This window comes from Octopus bimaculoides, chromosome 12, assembly GCF_046866305.1.
Source record: "Octopus bimaculoides isolate indiv1 chromosome 12, ASM4686630v1, whole genome shotgun sequence".
NCBI classification, from domain to species: domain Eukaryota; kingdom Metazoa; phylum Mollusca; class Cephalopoda; order Octopoda; family Octopodidae; genus Octopus; species Octopus bimaculoides.
This window is the reverse complement of record NC_142939.1, coordinates 50,892,723-50,905,222: the sequence shown is the minus strand read 5'-3', so window position 1 is coordinate 50,905,222 and position 12,500 is coordinate 50,892,723. Positions and strand designations below refer to the sequence as shown.

At 36.6% G+C, this 12,500-nt stretch overlaps 1 protein-coding gene across 2 annotated transcripts in view; it reads left to right on the top strand.

Moving 5' to 3' along the window:
* Positions 1 to 12,500, top strand: part of LOC106873719 (death-associated protein kinase 1) — a 218,266-nt gene that overhangs the window by 113,355 nt on the left and 92,411 nt on the right. For both annotated transcript variants that reach the window (XM_052972187.2, XM_089361056.1), the window contains exons 3-6: positions 368 to 506; positions 1,965 to 2,088; positions 10,281 to 10,356; positions 11,831 to 11,980. In XM_052972187.2, the coding sequence (XP_052828147.1) occupies positions 368 to 506; positions 1,965 to 2,088; positions 10,281 to 10,356; positions 11,831 to 11,980 (489 nt within the window). The remainder of the gene's footprint in view (positions 1 to 367; positions 507 to 1,964; positions 2,089 to 10,280; positions 10,357 to 11,830; positions 11,981 to 12,500) is intronic.

Below are 12,500 nucleotides of genomic sequence, written 5' to 3'. Positions count from 1 at the left end.
ACTGGTGATTGTTGGGAAGAGAAAGAGATTCAAATCAATAAAATATATCATGGGTTGTTCTGAACCATACTTCTTGCGGCTAGATGGACTGGGCCTCTAGAAAGTTATTTATCTGGCTACAGACACAGCACAGTGCCAATGATAAGATGTGAAGCAAAATTCCTTCAGTTAGTATTCCAACACTTCGTTTTGACTACTTTCCTTGAAATAGCATTCTCTTACAGATGATCACAAGCAAGTACAGTATGCCTGGTCCCTAGATCCTATACTCTACTCTGTTTGTGTTAAGTTTTATTGCCAAATGTGTCACCATTCTTGAAAGGTTCAATTTCTACTGACATTTTCCCAATTCTATTTTCTCTTACAGGGTGCCTGGTGGAGAGCTCTTTGACTATCTTTCTGAAAGAGATAAACTCTGTGAAGCTGAGGCATCAGCATTTATTAAACAAATATTGGATGGTTTAAGACATTTACATGATCGCCAAATTGCTCACTTGGACCTTAAGGTAAAAATTCGACTTTCATTTCTTTCTTTTTATTATTGTTATTATTAAGACGTGACAGACAAAATGCTTTGTATTTAGTTATATTTCTTCAAGCATGTCTTTTATCTTTCTGCAGTTAATAAATAAAGTCCTAAAGTATTTGTTATATAGAATACTGTTCCATGAAGGTAAGGTCAACACAAAGAGTACTCCATTTGGTGAGAGATAAATATTGCTTAATGAAAACAGTATATATTTTAATAAGCTACTAATGAAAACGACACGGACAACATTTTATAACTTATGTGGAGCCTTCATGCAATCTTCAGGCTATATATATATATATATAAATGGTGAATTGGCATAATCATTAGTGCATTAGGCAGAATGCTTCACAGTACTTGTTCTGACTCTCTGCACTTTGTGTTCAAATCCCACCAAGGTCAACTCTGCCTTTCATCCTTTAGGGATTAAGAAAAAAGGAAGTGCGAACCAAGGCAGTGAGATGATGGAACTGTAAGATGCCTCATGGTATTTGTTACACCTTAATTGCATTCTGAGTTTAAACCTTGCCATGGACCTTCATGATAGGTAGAATTAACATGTCGTCTGGTTTAACACCATCACCTGGCATCTTGGGTGGTTAAGAAGTTTACTTCCCAACCACATGGTTTTGAGTTCAATGCCTTCAGTGAGTGTCTTAGTGTCTTACTCTATAGCTCTAGGCCAGGGGTGGGGAACCTTTTTGTTCATGAAGACCACCTTATAATTTATCACCCCTCATAGAGGCCGCATTGAACAAATATTTTTTTGTCATTTTATCCCTAGGCTTAGGCCGCTTAGTAATTTAATAATAATGTCATAAAAAAAAGACAGGTGGATAAAAATTGGAAATATGACATTTTCAAATATTTTACATAAGTAGGAACTTTTTTTTAATAAGTAAATGAATAATAATCTTTTTAAAAAAAGTCAAGCTTATAAACACCAAGAATATGAAATTTTGCAATAATTCCTTTAGGAATGTACAGAAAACAAAAGAGGGAACAACAAACAGGTGTATTAGTTTGACGCTCAGAGAAAAACTGAAAAGTTTTTGAAACCATTAAGCTCAGCACATTTTTTTCCTCTGATCCCTTTCTGCTAAAGAGCATAGGCTCGAAAGGTCAAAGACTTTTCCACTCTTCCCTGAGTGTCAAACTAATGCGCCTGCTTGTTATTCCATCATCTGTCTTTGTCATTTGCTTTCTGTACATTTGGACCCTGTCTCTTATCTAACCAGTTTCTCTATCATAAAGTTTTAGATTTAAATATGAATACTTTAAAACAGCCAGTTTAGTATCTCTAGAAACAGAGATGGTTTGGGAGCGATTCATATTTCATATCATATATTTTGTGCTTTCTAGAACCATCTTTGAAAATGATAGTTTTGGGCCTAAAATTAACAGATTTTTCAGTTTCATTTTTCTTATTTCACAGCCAGAAAATATCCTCATGGTAAACCAGACAAGTCAGAGAATCAAGTTGATAGACTTTGGATTGTCACGGAAATTAAAACCTGGCATTGATAGTCGTGCCATGATGGGAACTGCTGAATTTGTTGGTGAGTTCTTACATTTATTCAATTCATTAAATTTTTTTTAACCTTTTAGCATTCACATTATTCTGTCAAATGTAATGCTTATTTATTCACATGGATTTGAATTGATCATGCATTATCTTTATATGGCACCAATGCAAGGTGCCAAATAAGAAGCTCTGATGTTAGTGCCATGTAAGAAGCACTGATGTTGGTGCCATGATGAGGTATGGCTATAAATGGCTGGCTAGTGTTTAATCTGTCTTGATGTCATTCTCTTGGCTTTGCTTCAAGCAATGAACACTTTGAAAGGGATTAAAGAAGAGCATTAGAAATAAGTACTAAATCAGACAGATATACCACCTACACTCATACATAAAATCACAGCCACACATACACACACACACCTACACCTACGCATATAACTCCACATATGCACGCATACACAAAAGCACCCACTCCTACACATCCACACTCACATTGACTTATAGATATGAAAGCACACATACACATCTATACATATAATGACACAAAGGAAACAAACACACGCACACAGCAACGTCTAAATTTCATGTAACAATTACCAATTATTGATTTCTGTGAAATGCTGATATATTTTAAATCATAGCACCATAGTGAAATAAATTTACTTCTCTCTCTCTCTCTCTAGTTTGTAAATAGTCTATCTTCCTATTGCTCTTTATTACATCATACAATGCACCATTCCAAATTCTTTCCTCAGACAATGCACTATTTCACACTCTTTCATCAGACAGCATACCATTCCACTCACTTTCATCAAATGACATACCATTTTATACACATTCATCATACAACACAACATTCCATACTCTTTCATTAGACAACATACCATTCTAAACATGTTGTTCATACAACACACCATTTCACTCTTTCATCAGACAACACAACATTCCACATCTTTTATCATTACATCATACCATTTCATACACTTTCATCATACAACACACCATTCCACACAGTTTCATCATATGAGACACCATTCCACAGTTTCGTCATACAAGACACCATTTCACACTGTTTTATCATACAAGACATCACTCTGCGCTCGTCATTCCAGACTTTTTCATCAGACAACACATCATTTCACACTGTTTCATCATACAACACCCCATTTCTCTCTCATACCTCTGAAAACACTCTCTCTCTTACTTCTTACCCCTCCTGGTTCTTCTTTGCTTTTTCTTTCCCATTTTCTCTCATTGTCCATTTCTCTCTCTATTTCTTCCTCAATTTTTCTTTCCTCCAACCACCTTTCCTTATCTTCCCACTCACCCTCTTCTTTCATACATCTGAATCCATCTCCTGACACGATGGTACCTTATCTCCCATCCCAAGTCATCCCATAACACTCAGACATATATTGACTTAAGATATTCGCAAGAATTAAAAATGAAATGAGATGAGATGGTGCTGGGATGGGTGATTATTTAATCTCCAGAAATTTTAAAAGAAATCAGATTTTATACCATAAACACTGAAATAATAAATCCTTTTATATACCACCAACATAGAATTATCTCTGAAGAACAAGAACTGAATTCTTAGACTTCTCAATAATTCTCCCCACTCTCACGTCCCTTTTCATTTAGGAATATCATTGAGATATTTTTCTTTTTTGGTTTTTCTTTTTCAGTATTCAATTTTTGTTTTTCTTCTTCAGTGTGTCTTACCATTCTTTTTATCTTCAATTTCCTCTTTTCTTTCTATCTTCTTGAGATTTTCATTTTTTTTATTCTATTTTTTAAAATATTTTTTCTTGGACATCTTCATTGTCTCTGTTTTCATCTAAATTTTTTATCTTCATATCTCATATCCATGTCCATTGTTGTCTTTTTCTTCATCTTTTCTTGTTCTTTTCTTCATCTTTTCTTGTTCTTTTCTTTTTTTTTCTTGTTCTTTTCTTCTTGTTATTATCATCCTTCTCTTCGTGTCTTCGTTCTTGTCCTTCTTCTTCGTTGCTGTGCTTCTCATTCTTTTCTTTTTCTTTGTTATCCTCTTCCTCTTTTTCATCTTTATCATCTTCATTTTCGTCTTCCATTGTTTCTTTACCCCAGCTTCTGTGTCATCGTTTTTCACTTCTAAATTACCAATTTCCAAGGTTGATGCTTCAATCTCTCCATTATTCGTTAAAGCCACTTCATGAAATTAAAGAATATTTTCTCTAATGAACAACAAACTGCCAACAATGTCCCCCATCACTGCTATACAGTGTGATAGACAGACAACCTGTGTGTTCAAGATTTGATTGTGTAAGAAATTCAATATCCTTTTCATGTTAATACAATCACACACATTAAAAAGCATGGCAGATGGCAGAACTGGTAGAGCAGCAGACAAAATATATTGTGATATTTATTTGGTTATCTCTTTACCATTCAATGTTCAAATCCGACTCTGGTCAGCTTTACTTTTTGCTTTTCTGTGATCAATAAACTAAAATGCCAATCTGTGTAAGTGAGTTTAAGGCTGGCAATTGTCACGGCACCGAGAAAAAGGTCCAGCAGCATTTCTTCCAAATTTACGTTCTGAGTTCAAATGCTTTTAGGGTCAATAAAATAAGTACCTGTTGACCATTGTGTGGTGGTGGGGGGGGGGCGATGGTTTGGTCATAGCTTAGCTTGATCAAAGCTTGTTTGAAACTAAGCAACAACAACAATAACCAGTAAAACCTAAAACAAACTGCTTTATTCCATGTTCTTTATATAGAATATAGAAAGAGATACCTGTAGGTAAAGTCACCATTTTAAAAGAGAGGTAAACAGTTGTTTGAGAATTAATTAATGTAGATGAACCACACACAATTAATTATCATTTAAAAATTAGTTACATGTTAATTGCTCAGAGATGCTACAGTTAGTGATTTATTTTCAGCATCTAAAAGTTTTCCCACTTACATTTGTGTACAAATTTTACATGTGTTCGCTCATCATAGCTTCAGCTACTATGGTGGATTAAATACTTTGCTAAAGACAGTAGTGAGTCTGAAGCATACTTGAAGTTATCTCCAGCATGTACTGAGCAAATTATTAAAAGCTGGTTTGGCATTGTTTTACTATTGAATACTATGCTCTTTCAAGGCAGTGACCTATCAGAATTGTTGGTACGCTGGAAAAAATGCTTAGTGGCATTTCATGTGGTATGTCCTGAGTTCAATTTCTGCTGAGGTAAAATTGCCTTTCATCATTTCATGGACGATAAAATAAACACCATTTGAACACTGGGGTCAATTTGACGTATCCCCTCCCCCAAACCTACTGGCTTTTTGCCAGAATTTGAAATCAATATTACGCTCTTTTTCTGGCCTATATATGTATGTGTGTTTGTGTGTGTGTGTGTGTGTGTGTGTGTGTATATATATATATATATATATATATATATATATATATATATATATATATATATAAATATGTATTAGGCCCAGGTATGGCTATGCTATGTCATCAAGAATTTCACTTTGCAACAACATGGTTCTAGATTCAGTCCTACTATGAGTAGATCTGGTACTTTTAAACTGAAAGTGGCCTGTTGTGCATATATGGATAGCTTGTGAATGGAAGGAGACTCCGGCAGAAACCAAGGCTGCGCTTTAAGGACTGTGTCAAGTCCTCATTAAAGGCCTGTGATATGCAGGACACTGACTGGGAGAACAATGCTTGTCATCACCACGGATGGAGGAAGCAGGTTAAGGAGGGGATCAACACTTTTGAAAGAGCACGTATCCAGCATGAAGAACTTAAGCGAGCTGCGCGAAGGCGCACAGCTCGTATAGTGAATGGGGAAAGCTTGGTCTGCAATGTTTGCAGTCGTGTATGCTTGTCAAGAGCAGGGCTCATTAGCCACCAACGGAGCCACAAATGCAAAATATAAAAGTTAGTCCTAGAGTGCACAATGTTCCTGACGGTCGGCAATGGTCTTCCTCGGTCACAAGTGGACGGCCATCATATATATGTATGTATGTATGTATGTATATATAAATATGTATGTATGTATATATATATATATATATATATATATATGTGTATATGTAATGCACACGCACACACGTATATGTACAGAAGCTATCAGCTTATGGCTACAACGCTACTGAAGCTGTCCGCTGAGTCTTTAAAGTGTGTGTGTGCGCGCGCGCGCTACATTTATCCGACGGCTCATTTATTATAATCACGGTTAATGTTGCCAACAAATTATCAAAATTAGTGGTGTGGCCAAAACTCTATTTGCTTCATGATATTGAAAGAGTTTTGTCCCGAAGTGTTCACACTTAGCTTGCTTTCACTTTGTGTTTATGTGCATATGTGTGAATACATTGTGTGTGTGTGTGTGTGTGTAATATTTTTATTTGTGTGTATGTGTAATATTTTTATTTGTGTGTATGTGTGTACTAATAATGCATTTGTTTACGGTCTGTCCATCCAATCGGCTACCAAATACTCCAGAAAATAATTACTCGACACAATGTAACTGTTATTGACAGTTATCTCCCTTAGAACCTAATCTCGCATTGTTCGCTTCGTTACATTTTCGCAGTTTTTTGCTTTTTGTAAAAGAGTTATTCTTTGTCTTGGCTGGAGGCGCAATGGCCCAGTGGTTAGGGCAGCGGACTCGTGATCGTAGGATCGCGGTTTCGATTCCCAGACCGGGCGTTGTGAGTGTTTATTGAGCGAAAACACCTAAAGCTCCACGAGGCTCCGGCAGGGGATGGTGGCGAACCCTGCTGTACTCTTTCACCACAACATTCTCTCACTCTTTCTTCCTGTTTCTGTTGTGCCTGTAATTCAAAGGGTCAGCCTTGTCACACTGTGTCACGCTGAATATCCCCGAGAACTACGTTAAGGGTACACGTGTCTGTGGAGTGCTCAGCCACTTTCACGTTAATTTCACGGGCAGGCTGTTCCGTTGGTCGGATCAACTGGAACCCTCGACGTCGTAACAGACGGAGTGCCAACAAACAAATAGTGACTAGTCTTGTTCTAAGGGAGGTAATTCTTTCAGTTTTTCAGTTTCTACTTGTAATTCACCAAACTTCTTATAATTGAAAACTTATCAACGATATAAGGAGAAAACTCAAAAAGCTTTAAACATTTCAAAACGAGTTATATTTTATAACATTTAATCTCTTTATGAGATTTATTAACCCACAAACTAGAGAAATAAACAGTCTCTTCAAGAAAATACTTTTTCTTTAGCATCTAGAGTAGCATCTCTAACATCCTAAGTATTTTGGGGGCGTGGAGGCGTTTATTAAAATCAGTTTTTCTTAGGTGATATGGAGGCATCTGAAGGTTTTGTTTTCTGCAGAGTTAATAAAAATTCCCTCTATCAAATAGTATATTTTAGCTATATTGCTCTTTCTAAATAGCTATATGTGGTAATAATGGCTATCTTGATGTTTCAGTACAACTACACGCTCTCTCTCTCTTTTACTTGTTTCAGTCATTTGACTGCGGCCATGCTGGAGTACCGCTTTGAGTCGAGCAAATCGACCCCAGGACTTATTCTTTGGATGCCTAGTACTTATTCTAACGGTCTCTTTTGCCGAACCGCTAAGTTACGTGAACGTAAACACACCACCATCGGTTGTCAAGCGATGTTGGAGGGACAGACACACACACACACACACACACACACATATATATATATATATATATATATATATACATACATACATATATGCGACGGGCTTCTTTCAGTTTCCGTCTACCAAATCCACTCACAAGGCTTTGGTCGGCCCGAGGCTATAGTAGAAGACACTTGCCCAAGGTGCCAAGCAGTCGGACTGAACCCGGAACCATGTGGTTGGTAAGCAAGCTACTTACCACACAGCCACTCATCTCGATAATGACCACATAACGGGCATTGCAAAGCTCCTATGCTGTTATTGGCTACCATATGTCATCATACAGCCGGATTACTTCTTTAACTTGACATGTGGAAGTCTGTTGGTGTACGCAGAATTCGTGTCAGAATATTTTAAAAACAGGAACGAACTGGCTTTAATCACAAAAGTAATTAAATCCTGTTCATTTCATCTTCTTGTTACAAAGTGTGGGTGGGGGTGTAAAACCGGACCTCTTATGCGGCTTCTAGAATCCGGGAATACTTCCATGCTTCCTGAAATTCGCCAACACTGCGCCTAATGCCTTTTTCTTATCTTTTCTTTTTTTTTTCCTTTTTTTTTTGTTATAGTGCATCTAAGTGCTGTATTTTATCGTCGTCGTCGTCGTCATCATCATCATTATTCTCATTATTATTATTATTATTATTGTTAAGGCTGCGAGCTGGCAGAATCGTTAGCAAGCCAGGCGAAATGCTTAGCGGTATTTCGTCTGCCGTTACGTTCTGAGTTCAAATTCCGTCGATGTCAACTTTGCCTTTCGTTCTTTTTTTTTTTTTTTTCGGAGTCGATAAAATTAGTACCAGTTACGCACTGGGGTCGATGTAATCGACTTAACACCTTCCCCCAAATTTGAGGCCTCGTGCTTCCAGTAGAAAGGATTATTATTATTATAGCATCATGCAACGTACCATAGTGTGTTAAAAATAGTCTTGTTCTTAGATTCACGTAAATTTATAACACTTTTAACACTTTGCCATTAGTTTTCATATTAAAACCAGCGTTCAAGGGAGATAACGTCTGGGTGTATCAACATTTTATAACCCCTTTCGTCTGTAGATTAATTAATAAACATTGGCTTGCTTGGCTGCTTCACTTGGCTTCATGCTCTTACTTGATGGGGATGAGGGTCAGTCCACGTTAGAGGTCCCAGAGACGTCATCATGCGTAGAGTCGACCAGGTCCACCAGTGCTCTCCATCACTGGCGGTGGTCCTGTACCAGCACCTTCTGCATCCTTCAAGGGGACGTCGAAACTCTGGAGATCTTTCTCAATCACGTCCAGGCATGGCTGTGTGGTAAGAAGCTTGCTTCTCAACCACATGGTTCAAGGTTCAGTCCCACTGTGTAACACCTTCAGCAAATGTCTTCTACTATAGCCTCGGGCCTACCAGAGCTTTGTGAGTGGATCTGGTAGATGGAAACTGGAAGAAGCCTATCATATATATATATATATATATATATATATATGCACATGTATATGTTTGTGTGTTTGTGTTTGTCCTCCCACCATCTCTTGACAACCGACGGTGGTGTGTTTACATTCCCAAAACTTAGCAGTTTAGCAAAATAGACTGATAGAATAAGTACTAGGCTTACAAAGAATAAGTCCTGGGGTCGATTTGTTAAACTAAAGATGGTGCTCCAGCATGGCCGCAGTCAAATGATTGAAACAAATAAAAGAATAAAGGAATATATGTGTGTGTGTCTGTGTTTGTCCCCTTCCCCAACATTGCTTGACAATCAATGCTGGTGTGTTTATGTCCCCGTAACTTAGCGGTTCAGCAAAAGAGACTGATAGAATTAGCACTAGGCTTACAAAGAATAAGTCCTGGGGTCGATTTGCTCGACTAAAGGCGGTGCTCCAGCATAGCCACAGTCAAATGACTGAAACAAGTAAAAGAGTATATATATATATATATATATATATTAGCATGTTTGGAGGTGATGTACAGGAATTATATATCAGAAAAAATAATAAGGTACTCAGATATCTGGATGGTTGTACATTTACAGATTTTTATTAATATGTCACATGTTTTTATGAATTAGCACTTGCATCTATTCTAGTAGATTCTCCAGATATATATATATATATATATATATATATATATATATATATATATATATATATATTTTATTATATGTATTTATTTTCTCTAAGTTAATGATTAACTCGGACAAAATAAATTGGTTAATAGATACCAGGGTAGCAAAGATCACAAAATAACTGTGGTGTAATTCCTGTTTATGAGGTAGAAACTCCTTGTTATTTTGGGTACTTGAGTAAATATATAAATTTAGTAAATGGAGTTAAAATGTCTTACGGTTAAGCTGGTTCCTATGTTCTTCCCTGAAGAGAAGATTACATCCTTATCAACATCACCTATTCCTATGGAAGGTATAATTTGTAATCTTCAAAACATATGTTAGGAATAAAAGAATTCATTTAACATATGCGTTTTACTCCATTTACTAAATTTATATATATATATATAAATGGAATATCGTATATGTCTTTATTCATTTAATTGTGTATGTATCTCTATATTTAATTCCAGCTCCTGAAGTTGTCAGCTATGAACCACTCACACTTGCTACAGACATGTGGAGCGTTGGTGTGATAACCTATATTTTGTAAGTATTGATCTCTTCCAAAGTTTTTACTTTTGTTGTTGTTTCTTATTTTTGTTTTTTGTTCACTTTGTTACTTACTACTACTACTACTACTACACCATCATCACCACCCCAACTAACACCCACCTTGGTATCACCCTACTCCTACTGTCACCAACATCATCACTACTACTACTACTACCATTTCACTTGTGGATCACCAATTCTACTAGTTCATCACCATCTTCACTCATACCTGCTACCACCACTACCAATACTACTACTATCATTACTACCACTGCCACCTTCGCCCTACTATCACCACTACCACTTCTACTACTACTACTACTACTACTACAACCGCCACCACCATCATTATCACAATCCCCACTTACTACCAACCTACTAGTACTATCTTCACCCCCACTACCACCACCACCACTATCATTACTACTACTACTCCCTCACCTACTAGTCTATCAGCACTTTCACTCCTGCCACCACCACCACCACTGTTTTTCCTGTGTTTGATATCTACAGAAAATTGTCACCTGTTACTACTGTTACCCAAACTACTAATCAATGTTTTTTTTTTGTTTTTTGTTTTTTTTTTAGAATTTTCTTTTAAATGTTTGTGATAATGATAAAAACTGCAGTTGATAAAACTAATAACAGATAATAAAAAGTGGTGGTGGTGCAAATGGCAGTGGTTTATTATTAAATTGGACTAAAAAATTTTGAAGAGAAGGATTTAGTCAAATACATGTGTATATCACAGGAAAGCTCGTTTACAACAGTCGTGGGATGTTAAAACGAGGTATACACACGCACTGGGCTTCTTTTCAGTTTCCCTTTATCAAACTCACTCATTAGGCTTTGGTCGTTGGCCCAGGGCTGTAGCAGCAAGACACTTGCCCAAGGTGCCAAGCATTGAAACGTAACCTAAAACCATGTGATTGAGAAGCAAACTTCTCAACCACACCTGTTCTTTGATATGATAATAATAATAATGATAATGTATATATATATATTTGTTTTGCAAGATTTTTGATGTGAAATCGTGTGTTGAAACAGATATTGTTGTATTTGGAGATGGTCATGTTGCCAGTTTAGCCAATAAAAACACACACACTGTATATTTGGTGTTAATTTGCTTCAGCTTTATATTACATTCCATTACATTAATCATATTTCGGCCAGAGTTCTTTCGTCACACTTCTGTGACCTCATCAGTGGTCCTTTGCTTTCTTCTTTCTTATATGTGTGTCCCTCCTTGCTAACGATCACATATAAGAAAAGAAGAGAGCAAAGGACCACTGATGAGGTCACAGAAGTGTGACGAAAGAACTCTGGCCGAAATATGGGTACAGAAATAAAATAGATAAATCTTAGAATTCAGCTCTGCAGTGGAAATACGATGCCTACAGGAGTATATCTTTCCGAAATATGTTTGCATTTATCCCTTTTAATTCTCTTTCTCTTCTTTCTTTCATAGATTAAGTGGAACATCGCCATTCCTCGGCGACACACCTCAAGAAACCTACCAGAATATCACATCGGTGGACTATGATTATGAGGATTATTTTGAGACCACAAGTAAACTGGCCAAGGATTTTATTGATAAACTCTTAGTGAAAAACCCCAGGTAATTATTTAAATGTTCATCCTGATTACTCAAGGTGATTTAATTGGCAGAATTGTATTATATTTTCCAGCTCTTTGCATCCAGTATTCAGATCCAACCAATGTCGACTCTGCCTTTTCTCCTTCAGGGGTGAGGGTATCTGTAAAATAAAACACCAATCAAGCAGTTTATAGTGAAGACTCATGATCATAAGTATATATAACAATCTATGAGTGTATAAAAGGTCCTTTCGTTTTTTTTGTTTTTTTTTCTCATGGAATCCAAAAACTTTTTTTCTCATGGAATACAAAAACATTTTTATCAAAAACTGGTTTAAAAGTGGTGAGCTGACAGAATCATTAACATGTTGGATAAAATGCTTAACAGCTATTTATCCAACTCTTTACATTCTAAGTTCAAATCCTAACAAAGTTGAATTTGTCTTTTATCCTTCTGCCGTTGATAAAATAAGTACCAGTTCAGTATTGGGATTGATGCCATAGATCTTCCCAGTCCATTCAAAATTTGCTGGCCCTGTGCC